At 43.6% G+C, this 12,792-nt stretch overlaps 1 protein-coding gene across 2 annotated transcripts in view; it reads left to right on the top strand.

Moving 5' to 3' along the window:
* The window catches only part of TRPM3 (transient receptor potential cation channel subfamily M member 3), a 514,687-nt gene that overhangs the window by 384,612 nt on the left and 117,283 nt on the right, over positions 1-12,792 (top strand). For both annotated transcript variants that reach the window (XM_075597955.1, XM_075597963.1), the window contains exon 12: positions 2,803-2,853. In XM_075597955.1, the coding sequence (XP_075454070.1) occupies positions 2,803-2,853 (51 nt within the window). The remainder of the gene's footprint in view (positions 1-2,802; positions 2,854-12,792) is intronic.

The following is a 12,792-nucleotide window of genomic DNA, read 5'->3' as shown; positions in this document are numbered from 1 at the left end:
TTTCCTTTGAAACCCACTCCACTAATAATGTAAAAAATCAACAGCACTCACGCTCTGAGCTTGAGAAAGGACTGAGTGAGGTCTGAACCGGTGCTCCTGATACATGTGATTGCCATATGTGTTGAATAAATCTATTTTTGCTGATACTTGGAGAGTGCTGCGGATTTTCTACATTCTATATCTGCTGGGCTTGTTGGGGTTCCCTGTCCTTCCACCTGCACCCCACCATTGGTTAAGTATATCTCCAATTTTCTATACTTGCTAATAGTGTGCACCCGGCATCTACTATTTTGGCACTGCATACTATGTCCTATAATATTTTTAGATTTCTCTTCTTGGAGTATTGATATCCACACTTGAGTATTCACAATGAACCCTAACCTCATACGTATATAAAATATTTAGATGTCTTATTATTGAGACCGAAGTTCATTTTCTGTCCAGTCATGACTGAAATGTTGGGATATACCGTAGGTAAAATGTAGCTTTTGCTGACCTTTTTCACTTATTTCATATCGGTTAGATATAACTTGACTGTAATTCTACAACTCTGATTTATTGCTTATTATTGGAAATGCCACAGTACTGCAGAGACAGCAGTGATTAGGGTCCTTCAGGAGGGAATATAATAATATACTGTAATGAAAGTAGAAAAGCAGAAATAGGTCAGGATTAGCTATAGACATCATAAAGGACTGGACCAAATCAATGGTTTCTTTAAAATAAGGTATCACAATGACATTTTAGAGTAGCCCGCTACACTACCTCCAATATATTAATGGATCATTTACCATACATGTGGTAGCTTTCATTTCATTTGGGGCCCATTCAGCCTGCAGAATTGAAGAAAATAATTAAAGATGAATGCGGAAGGGCAGGTAGTTCCTGACCTAAGAAAACAGGCCAAAAGTCTGAAATGGTGGCTTTGCATTGTCTTCATTTCACGGTCCAGAGCTGATATCATTGCAACAGCACATAAATATGTTGTAAAAATAAAGTGGTACAGGTACATATGTAGAGTTTTTTCATTTGTCCTTCTTCGTCCTTACAATTAGTGAAAATTGTCCTTAAGCAAAAAGCACAGGAGATAAAGCTACTGTTCAATAAATACAAGGCCCAAGACACTTAGCAAAGGAATTGTTTCCAGCCTTTATTAAAAGGAAATGTATTCTCTTTGTTGTACAGTATCTTTAAATCTCCTTCTCACTCAGTACAATGTCACATTATTTTAAAAATATTCCAAATTCAGGTTTAATCTCAACATTACAAAGGAACTTACAAATGATCTGTTTTCTGCATGTTGAATCTATTGTTGGTGTATACCATTATAATCTGCTTTCATTATACATATTAAACCAATCTAATGTGATTAAAAGTATGAGGACAGCTTGATTAGGGATAGCTATGCAAAAGTTCTCGCAGCCTAAACAAGTACGTTTGTGCAACAAAAATAACAAAATAGGTAGTACAGTTTTGGGCAGTTTGTATAAACTGCAGCTGTCTAACAGGCATAATACAGAATATATACAAGATCAAAGGGATATAGGCTAACCCCTTTGGAGCTTGTAAAAACAAGACTGAATGTACTGTACTTGCATATGATATAAATGTAGTTATGTAAAAAAAAGTCTCTCTCACTGTCTCTGTATGTGTTTGTGTGTGTATATATATATATATATATATATATATATATATATATATATATAAATATATATATATATATATTATATATAGACATGCTCCAACTGTTTGTGTGTGTGTGTGTTTGTATATATATATACACACACACACACACACACACAGTTGGAGTGTGTATATATATATATATATATATATATTTATATTTGTAGCACATATTTGTTACCGGGGCTGTACGGCAATATGAAAACATCTAGAGTCAAGGTAGCCAGGTGTATTATATATTTCAGTAGGTGACAGTTACAGAGCATGTAGACATGGATTATAACATATAGGTATGTATTGTTAAATTCACAGACCTAGTACAGTATATAAGTTGAGTCAGTACTCAGAAAGCAGATGAACTAGCAAGAAAATGAGTAATTAGGTGAAATGGTTATACTGTAGATGCCTTTCAACCATCATTTGTTCTAGGAGAACAGGAAACAAAAACTGTGGTGCACAGCCGAAGCTAACTCCACCAGGCACAAAATAATTAAAAAAAACACTCTAACGCGTTTCACGCAGGAGGCGCTATATAAATAAATAAATGTATAAATAAAGCGCCTCCTGCGTGAAACGCGTTAGAGTGTTTTTTAAATTATTTTGTGCCAATAAATAGAAGTTTTACTGTAGTTACCTTGCCTGGTAGAGTTTGCTTTGGTTTTGCACCGCCCTCTGTTTCCTGTTCTCCATGCACTGCTGTTTGGATTGGAGCACACCCTGCAGTTCAAGCCACTCTGCCTACAAACAAGAAAGACAGTGAGTACTGCCACAATGTGTATACATCATGAAAACAAGCTATGCAATTAGTACTGCCACAATGTGTATGCATCATGAAAACAAGCTATGCAATTAGCTACCACTACTTATTCAATAAGATTGCTGTTCTTCAATCAAGTTTATGTGATACTCACTCACTGAATACACTTGTCACAATAGTTGGGACAGAGGAACTGCTGCCTCATGTAATTTGGTCATTGCTTCATTTTCTATGGACATACAGTATGCCTATGTTGTGGGGTTGGATGCACTGTTTGGGTTTACTTAACACATAGTTTAACCCGGTAATCATCATTTGTTCTAATTTTCTATTCTATTGTTTGTGGATTGATCTTATTTTAGAGACACGGGCCTTCAAACACCTTATACCATTTGGTCAGGGATGTCAAAAAGGTAAGAGCCAGACACCAAGTAAGAAAGAGAGGTAACGTAACACCTTGTTTCTAGATATTAGAAACAATCGCTATTTTGCATGAGCTTTTCGGAGACCTCTTTTCCTTTCTCCCCCTTTTAATTCATCTCATTCCCAACACTCATCTCAATCACATTTCGTTGGGCAATCTCACCCCGGATGATACGTATCCAGATGACACAAACATGCTGCTTGACGTGGTGCTTTGGTTTGCCCTTGTGTCAAATATATGAAAGCTTATATAATAACGCCATTATATAAATATATGAAAGCTTGTAATTGAAGTTTCTTAATAGGGATGCTGATTGCTTAGGTGCAGCAATAATACCACAAGTGTACTGGAGCAGCGGTGCGCAAACTGGGGGTTAGAGCGGCGCGGACTGTGTGCGGGGAAACCTGGGGTCGGGCAGAGCTGTGCACGGGCAGCCAAGAAGCTCCGTGCAGAGGCTGCTTTTCTGCTCTGTGTCTTGCAGGGGGGGCGGGGCTTCTCTCTGCACACAGACAAGCCCTCCTTCTCTTGCTGTCTTTTTCCCGCCCCAGTTTTCAGCAGCATGGGGGATCAGAGCATGCCCCCCTCCCCATGTGAAAGTGTGTGACTTATAATTATGATTGTGTGTGTTGTGTCTGTGTTGGTTGTGATTGAGTGTGTGTTTGTGATTGAGTGTGTGTTGTGTGTGTGTGTGTGCGTGTTGTGTGTGTGCTGTGTGTGTGTTGTGATTGAGTGTGTGTTGTCTGCGTTGGTTGTGATTGTGAGTTGTGATTGATTGTGTGTGTGCTGTGATTGTGTGGGTGTTGTGATTGAGTATGTGTGTTGTGATTGAGTGTGTGTGTGTTGTGATTGAGTGTGTGTGTTGTGATTGAACGCAGTGGTGCGCAAACTGGGGGGGGCACAAGGTTATTTAGGGGGGCGCAGGCAGCATGCGGTGAAACCTGGGTGCGTGGGCCAGCAGCCGCTGTGCGCGGGCGGCCAAGAAGATGTGCGCGGGTGTGCAGCCGAAGATGTGCGCGGGTGGCCGAACAGGATAGTGCAGGTGGCGGCCACGTGATGGTGTGTGTGCTCACGCGCGGGGGCTTCGGAGGTACGTGGATGAATGCCCCCCCAAAAGTATTGCCTTTGTGCATGTACGCTCTCCCAAGCTTGGCGCTTGGGGAGAGAAACAAAATTGACTTTGAAGCGTGCTCAGCAGCAGTCAATGCACACACACACACCCACACAAAAATAGCCCCGATCCCCCCCATTCCCCCACTTGTGCTTTCAAAATTATGCAGGACACCCTGTGCTCATGCTTGGAGAGTTGGTGATGTCACCACTCTCCGCGGCAGCATGGACGCAGCTTAATTTTGCAAGCGCGAGCTGTTGAAATATGTAAGTATTTAGAAATATATTTGTATTTACATTGTACATCGTTGAATAAATTATTTTTTTTTCATGTGATTTTGATTACATCAGGCAGGGGGGGGGCAGAGAAATTTTATTGCTGAAAAGGGGGGCTCGGCATAAAAAAATTTGCTCACCCCTGTACCGGAGGATTAAAGGTAATATAGAGAGAAAGGAAAAACTGTGCCAGTCACAGACACAAACTTTGACACATCCCAATATAACATGGCTCCATGCAACTCATCCCTAACTGTCCCTATAACTACTTATACAGTCAATGACTCAAGAAAATACAACACAAAGACAATGTGCCTTCATACAGTACTTTGACACAAAGGCCATGATACATCCAACCCCGCACACACCTGGTTAAAAAAAAAAAAAAAAATCATAGTGCAGTAGATAAAAAATTATTTGTGGGATTTCTGGAATTCATTACATTCCGATAAATATCGGAACTTGATGTATGGTCGTTCTTACCTAAAAATGCGGTATTAGGCCTCTTTTTTTTTTTATTGGTTCCGATAAAAGTGCTTTATTTTTGGCTGTACAACGTTGATGTATTGCACTATAAAAAATAACGCACTTTTGGGTGGCTAATACCGCATTTTTAGGTTACCGCAGCTTAATGTATCCGGGCCAAAAGCAGCAACAAGAATTGCATTCTGTTATTGTCAACTTAACATCATGGCCTTTTCAGACTGTTGATACATATCATCCTGTTGTGCAGACAATTCACAATCAATGTATTTTGTAGAATCTTCGTCCTAATAGTGATAGTATTTGTTATTACTACCATCTTGTGTCATATGAGATGCTAATTATGCTTCTTTCTTTATGATATATTACACCACTGTTTTTAAAGATTACGCGTATCCAAATGTATCAAGTACAATACAGTAGGTTTTCTGTAGCAACGCATTGCATCAAAGAGTCTGACAAGAATGTGGCCAAAGCTGATATATATTTTATGTGTAAATGTAATGCTTTATTGCAATGATTTTTATCACCAAGAAAACAGTGATGTACGTAGCCAGACGACGCGCTCTCTATAGTCCTGTCTCCCTGTTTTGTTTTCCATTCCCAGAGTGAAACATGTACAAGCAGAAAAGCTCAAAATGGAGAATAGTGGATTTGAACCCCTTTAGTGCTGGAAGGGTCTGCTATAAATAGTATTCTTTCAGCACTAAGGTGGTGTTTTGGTGCGGACCTCCTCTTGTCCCGTGAAAATGAACATGCTGATGATACTCTACACCTCCCGTCTCACCATGCGCCTTCCCTTTAGTGCTGAAGGGGCAGGCAACACCCAGAAACTAAAATCCACAGCAATTTAAACATATGGGACATTATAAGGGCTGTCATTTGGTTTGTGTGGTGCCTGCGCCCTCACTGCTCTCCGGGAAATACTTTCCTAATTCTAGTGCGTGGAGGACATTAGTGATGGGCAGTGGGTGGCAATGGCAGTTTTATTTGTTGTTGTAACACATATGGCTTCAAAGCTTTGTTCTTTTTCCTAATCTTAAACTGCGGGGACATTGGTGGGTTTGTATAGGCTAGAATCGTGCTTATCAGAGACATTGACACGGAAAGTTGTCCAATGATGTTGCTATTGGCCAGTGAGGACGTTCCCAGTGTCCATGTTAGAGTTTGTCCACAAATGAAAAATGCATATATTAAATTAGTTTCAGAATGGAGGACTGTCCAACAGCATGGCTGATGCAGCTGGAGACCTCTTGCCCAGGTCAGATTTAGTTATAATTTTGTTTTAAAAAATCCAAAACCAGAGTTACTTTGAGTGACGATTTTCATATCTGGAAGTGTCCAATCTTATTCAGTTATTATTTATATTGAAACATGTTCATTATTATGGCTGAGGGGTCCTGTAGGTGTACTATTACTTTAAGTAATGCTCTATATACTCTAGGTGCAACATAATAATGATGTGACAACTAAATGTGTTACTGTTTTTGTTATGCTACAGTACCTTGCCCTTTTTGAGTAATAAAATAAAATAATCCCTGTGTGTAATACAGTATTTATCCATATGTCACGTTGGTCTTCATACTATATGAACCAGTACACGTGGTCCCTGTTATTTGTGCCTTCTAATTAACATTTTCTTTTTTGGTGTTTTGTATGACAAGCTGCAATCCGTGCTGCTACAGTATTTATTTCTTAGATTATAATCTGAAACTGAGTGAACCATGTCATTTTAAGCTTCAGGGACTCATCCAGTTACCAAGATAAGAAAAAAAAATGTCACCCTAGACTTTATTTCTTGTCAGGTGGGAACAGTGACCAATCGATCAATAGAAAGGCACAACAGCAACTCACTTAACATCACTGCTTTCATTTTGTAAACTCCAGTTGCTAATATTTTGGGAACCGAGAGGTTTCCAGAGCTGACAAAAGCCCAGCACAGATCCCTGGAACACAACAGCTCACGTTATTTAGCAAATTATACATAAACAAAAGAAAGCAAATGTGAGTTTGGGGATTTCGCATCTTTAAAGTGTCATCTATATAAGGCCACAAAGAAAGATACAGTTGTAGTTAATGTCAAATTCTGCCCTTTGTTTTGTTTGTTTTTGAATGAAGGAGACCGCTTTTACTTCTGGGAGCCTGCGGTGAACAGTATTGGTTTTAGATGTATTTGTTATACATCAGCAAAATATTTCTTACTTTTTAATTGAAAAAAATACCAAGCTTGGACTATGGTTGGCCTGCTTTACTGTCACCTAAAAGTTAGGTTACAGTATACAAAAGAATGGCTAAAGTATTTCCCTTTTTCTATATGTAACACATATATCTGTGCGGTGATGTGACTACAGTGTGTGTGGTGCAATACCTGCGGCTCACACGAGGTCTGAGCCTCCGCTGCAGGGTGCCTGGGGTGTATCCTGGTACGATGTTCCTCAGCGCCTACACCTGTAACGGATTCTACTGTGTGGAATTACCCGTTACAGGACATATATATATATATATTAATATATATATACCATAATAACTATTAAGTTATGGTGAGTAAAAAAAGTGCAGACCTGCCTAAGACATGCAGATGAGCAAACAGTTGTATTTGCATATATATATATATATACATATATATATATATGCATTGGCTTGAGGATTGGCTTGTGTAATACGAGCTTGAGACAAAAGGTGGCACTGAGTGCTCATTTGCATGTCATTTCCCAGAATCCCTTGCTGCAGTGGAAGCGCTGTATGCTGGGTGACAATGGGGAAAGACAGGGTTGCAGACCTGTCTAAGACATGCAAATGAACATACAGTAATATTTACAGTTGCTTTATGCTTTACTGTGGAGGGTTTTTGTCACTTTTTTTACCCACCATAACCTTAATGACAGTGGTGATTACCTAGACTAGTCTCAAACCTGCTAGCCATTAAGACCAACCTCACACTGATGATACCCATCAAGGTTGAAACATGTATGTGAGTGGGTCTAATGGCTTTGCATCTCATCCCAGCCTCTGTCTAAAAGCTGTGTTTAAAACAGCATGCATTGGCTTGAGGATTGGCTTGTGTAATACGAGCTTGAGACAAAAGGTGGCACTGAGTGCTCATTTGCATGTCATTTCCCAGAATCCCTTGCTGCAGTGGAAGCGCTGTATGCTGGGTGACAATGGGGAAAGACAGGGTTGCAGACCTGTCTAAGACATGCAAATGAACATACAGTAATATTTACAGTTGCTATATATATATATATATATATATATACTGCATGTGCTGTACTGTATATGCTTGCACAATAAACACACACTCATGAGTAAACAGAATATAACCACTTTACTACAGACTGTAATATGACTACTGGTTACAGCTACCCGCCAGACCTCGCATGGCAGTAACCACCCACCACGTGTCCCACACTCTTCTCCACAGTCCCCACAATACCTGGTGAAGCCCTCGGGCACTTGACCACCCTGGTGTCCACAATAATATAGCCCTCACCCTTATATGTGGTCAGCGCTGCCACTATAGTGTGAATGTTGATGCACTTGTGCGGAAGATACCTGCTGGGTGCGTCCGCACCTGGGCACGATGTGTCCTGCGATGGGGTACACATACCCAACTGTGATTGACAACTCTGGTGCGTCCGTTCTCGCGGAGGGAAGTCTCTGCATGAGGTATCCACTTCAAAGATAGTCTCTTCAGGGGGTGATCCGGTCCCACACCCCCAAGGACCAGGATGCCGCTGCGTCCTGGCTGTGTCCCTCACTTCTGCTGGTTCTACAGGGCCGTGTCCCTATCCTATGGGCCGGTCCCTGCAGCAACCTCAAGCTGAGAGGAGTGGGGCTTAGCTGGGGCCTAAGAGGGTCTCTGGCCTAGTGCAGGGGCCACTGGCTCCCTGCACATACACACCCTACCCTTATGCTGTCCCAGCTCCGACTGGCGTGCCAAATGTATCCTTTCCCTGGTGCAGGGAATGCTGCAGCCCTATTGGCTCTGCTTGGGCACCTGACTGCCTGCCCCTCTGCATGCTGGGGGTTGTAGTCCCCGCGGAGCCTCTTTGTCTAATGGCCACCGCACCAGGGACCTTTCTGTGCATGCGCAACTCACTGAGCATGCGCGGCCAATCGCAACATAGTGGCGCCCTGCAAAAAGAGCCGCCGGAGTCTCTGCCGAGCCCGTCGTCTGCCTCACAAGCCGCCGACACCTGCGCGCCCCCGCAACACTACCGGCACCTGCCGCTGTATCGGAGGTAAGGGGACACTGGGAGCCCAAGGGGGACCAGGGCTACATATATATACTGTACCTGTTGCATTATGCAGTGCCTGTCAAAGGCTCATAATTCTCATTTCCATGGACAACAATACTTCCATGGTATTAGCAAATATACTGTGTATGCAAAACATTGAACAGTGCAATATTTAAAAATAAAAAATAGTGTAGCCCCCTTTCCCAGTGTCTTAGGAAACTACGCGTGCTGCTGATTACCTGCTTGGCTTACAGGAGGCCTGAGCCTTCGCCGCTGGGAGCCTGGGGTTGTCTCGTCTCTTGGTTTACAGCACCTCCACCTGGGAGGGATCCCAGCGCAGCAGAATAAACCCTCATAGGAACAAACATGGTCAGTAATGTTACACACAGTGTTTATAACAGGGTATTTACTGAACACATACAATACACACTATCACAGTACAACACAATAATAACCCAAGGGGATCTATATCCCCAAAGTACTTAGGGTGCGGGGGCACCAATATCCCTGATGTCCTTCCCCAATGTCACTCCCACTCAAGTGCAGGGATTTGCGCTACCCCTGTAGATCGGTTGTGCGCATTTACCCCACTGGGCACTCCTGTACCCAGGTACCGCTGACTTTAAGCAGAAGGATGCATCTGATCCCACGACGTGAGGCCTCTAAGAATCCTTCCGCTCTGCGTGCGTCCAATCCACTACAGGGGGTGAACTCCCGCTGGAGTGTCTCACCATTAGAGTCTCTAATACTGTATATATATGGGCCGGGGTCTGGTCCCAGACCGCAGGCCAAACACACCACGTGGAGTCCGTCACTGGCGACACTCTCTATGCAGCAACTAGGGGAAGTGTCCCTATCTATGGCCTTCCCTGCAGCAGCCACAACCTGTGGGGAATCGGGGCCTAGCTGGAACCTAGGGGAGATCTGGCTTTGTCCAGCAGAGATAAACACATAAGGAGACAGAGAGTCCTCCTGAAAGATCCTCATTGGCTGCACAACAAAGCTAGGAATAGTTAGCAGGGTTTAAATACCCACTGTATGAGTAATTTAATTAGCTGTGAAGGTACAGGTAAGCAATCACTCCCAGCACTGTGGGAGGGCAATTGCCACTAAAAGCCGAATGGCAAAAATAATAAAATTTTTATTAGTAAACCAAAGTGACACATAATATATAACACATACTCTAAACTATCATAAAAACAATTAAAACATATACTGCTGCGGCACAGTTTATTCGAGCATTTGCCCGTTCTGTGCCGCAGCAGTAGCCTGGCGCGCGCCCGAGTGTGACGGGCGCACGCCGAAGCAGCGGAAGAGCGCCCTCCGATCGGGGCGCTCTCCCTACCGCTGCCGGGTCCGCCGGGTCCCCCGGAACCCCCTGCCGCTGTCCCGCGATCGCGGGACACCAGGGCTCCCTCGGGGAGCCCCTGGACACGCGTGCAGCGGGCGCACGCTCCCGATGACGCGTGACGCGCGGCACGCCGAGGGGCGGCCACTAGCAAGCCGGGAGATTTCCCGGCTTGCGGTACCGACCACACTTCAATAAAGTGTGTCGGTAGTGTATGTAACGGGTGACAACCAGTCCAGGGATAACCGTGGATAAATCCAAATTATGCTCAAAATAGATCCCTGAAACAGGTGAATGGATCGTAGTGAATGAGACAAAATCAGTGAGTTGATGTCAGAATGCAAATACCTATCACGTCTCTGTAACTCAGGGTGGAGTGAAATGCAGTGTAAGCAGTCCTATGCCGTAAGGCAAAGCATCAGGTCAATATACTCAGCGGTATGCTCAGAGATAGATAGCAGGGCAGATACAAACAGCAAGTAATGAGCTGCGCCCAATATAAACATATAGCTAATGCAATAAGCAACCAGTGACTACCACCGCGTTCAGAACGATCTCACCCGTTACTTCCTCCTCCAATACGTCAATGCGATGACGTCATGCCGACGTACGTTTCGCGCATAGGGGGCTGGTGCTTTCTTGAGTAATTGCCCTCCCACAGTGCTGGGAGCGATTGCTTACCTGTACCTTCACAGCTAATTAAATTACTCATGCAGTGGGTATTTAAACCCTGCTAACTATTCCTAGCTTTGTTGTGCAGCCAATGAGGATCTTTCAGGAGGACTCTCTGTCTCCTTATGTGTTTATGTCTGTCAGCGTTATCCTCTTTGCACCAGCAGGAACTATACTATGCTTTATGATTACACCTATATTGTGGTGAGCTGTATCTCACAAGTTATGTATATTAGTCCAGCAGAGCACTGCTCCCTGGACACTACCTTCTCTTCCTGCATCCCTGCTCTGACTGAAACATGGTGCCAAGCACGCCAAATGTATTCTTTCTCTGCCTCCGAGAATTCCCTGCTCCCATTGGATAACACTGCCCCACATGGTATACAGGCTGCTGGGACTTGTGGTCCCTTGCGGAGCCTATCTAATGGCCTCCACAACTATTGGCTTCTGCGCATGTGCAAAAACTCCATTGCGCATGCGTGGCTAATTACAAGGTGGTGGCCCCCACTTGCTGGCCTCCCCGCAGAGCTCTGGAGCCCTCTCACCACTGGCCGCAGCCTCTTCCGGAGCCCCCCTGCAGCCTCTACTCTGCCCGCGATCCTGGCAGGTCGGCAGTATCCTCCCCCTCCCCTGCACCCGCGTCGGAGGTAAGGGGGCTCAGCTAGAATAGTTTGAAAAAAGTTTGTGGCACATAAATCCAGGTCAAATAAAGGGAGAAAGGGAAAAATGGAGAAAAAAAAGTGTAAAATTGTAGCCAATAATGTTTTATATGAGCATGGTGAGTATCCCACATTCAATTCTTCCTTTAGGGCCTTTTAAAGACGAAAGCACTTAGTAATTTAGATGGAACAGTTTTATCTTTATATATCAGCGTGCATCTCACGTGAATTAGAAAATCTTCTTGTATCAAGTAGCCATGTCAAAAATATAAACAAAATGTTAGTGTAATTAAAAAAAAAATAGTTTGGTGGACTCACTAATCGTTGCTTTAAAGTAAAAGTAGTGTCCCCGAAGTACAGTGTCATGTTCACTATATTTGCACTCTTCATTAACAACTGTCAAACTTCCCCAGTATAATCCAAATGCCTGTGTATTTTATCTTTAATATATTCTGGCCCACCCAGCAGGTGGTCAGTCATTTGTGCATTAATCACACATCCCAATGTGAAAGGCACATATGTATCTAAAAGCAGACCTGTCAAGTCTTCCTGATTTTCAGTAAGTCTCACGGTTTTGGAGTCAATCACATACATTGGCGTTTTGATTCAGCAGCCTTATGGACTTTACTCAATTAAAAACACTGGTTTTCCATTAAAATGACATGTGTAGCCCCCTTTCCCTATGACTAAGGGAACTACGCATGCTGATATACCTGTTGCTCACAGGAGGCCCAAGCCTCCGCCACTGGGAGCCTGGGGTGAGCCCTATCTCCTCTCTGTACAGCGCCTCCGCCTATGAGGGATCCCAGCGTTGGCAGGATAACCCCTCACAGAAACCAATACAGTGATGAATAATACACACACCGGTATATAGCAACTGTTTACTGACACACACATATAACAACAATAGCAATAACAATAGTAACTCCCAAGATACACCCAATATAATACCCAACACCCCGGTGAGGTCCCCCCCCCCCCAAGTACTGAGGTGCCCTACGTACCTAAACACCGGTGTCCATAGAACAGTCCCACCCCAAACTGTGTGAAGGTAGCGCTACCCTCCGTGTGGTGTGGTGTGGTGGAGCATGGTGGGTATGGAATTCCCATAATTCCCTGGCTACGAACAGGGAATTATGGGAATC

This window comes from Ascaphus truei, chromosome 1 (genome assembly GCF_040206685.1).
Source record: "Ascaphus truei isolate aAscTru1 chromosome 1, aAscTru1.hap1, whole genome shotgun sequence".
NCBI classification, from domain to species: domain Eukaryota; kingdom Metazoa; phylum Chordata; class Amphibia; order Anura; family Ascaphidae; genus Ascaphus; species Ascaphus truei.
Note: the sequence above shows the minus strand (reverse complement) of the source record. Positions and strands in the feature narration are given on the sequence as shown.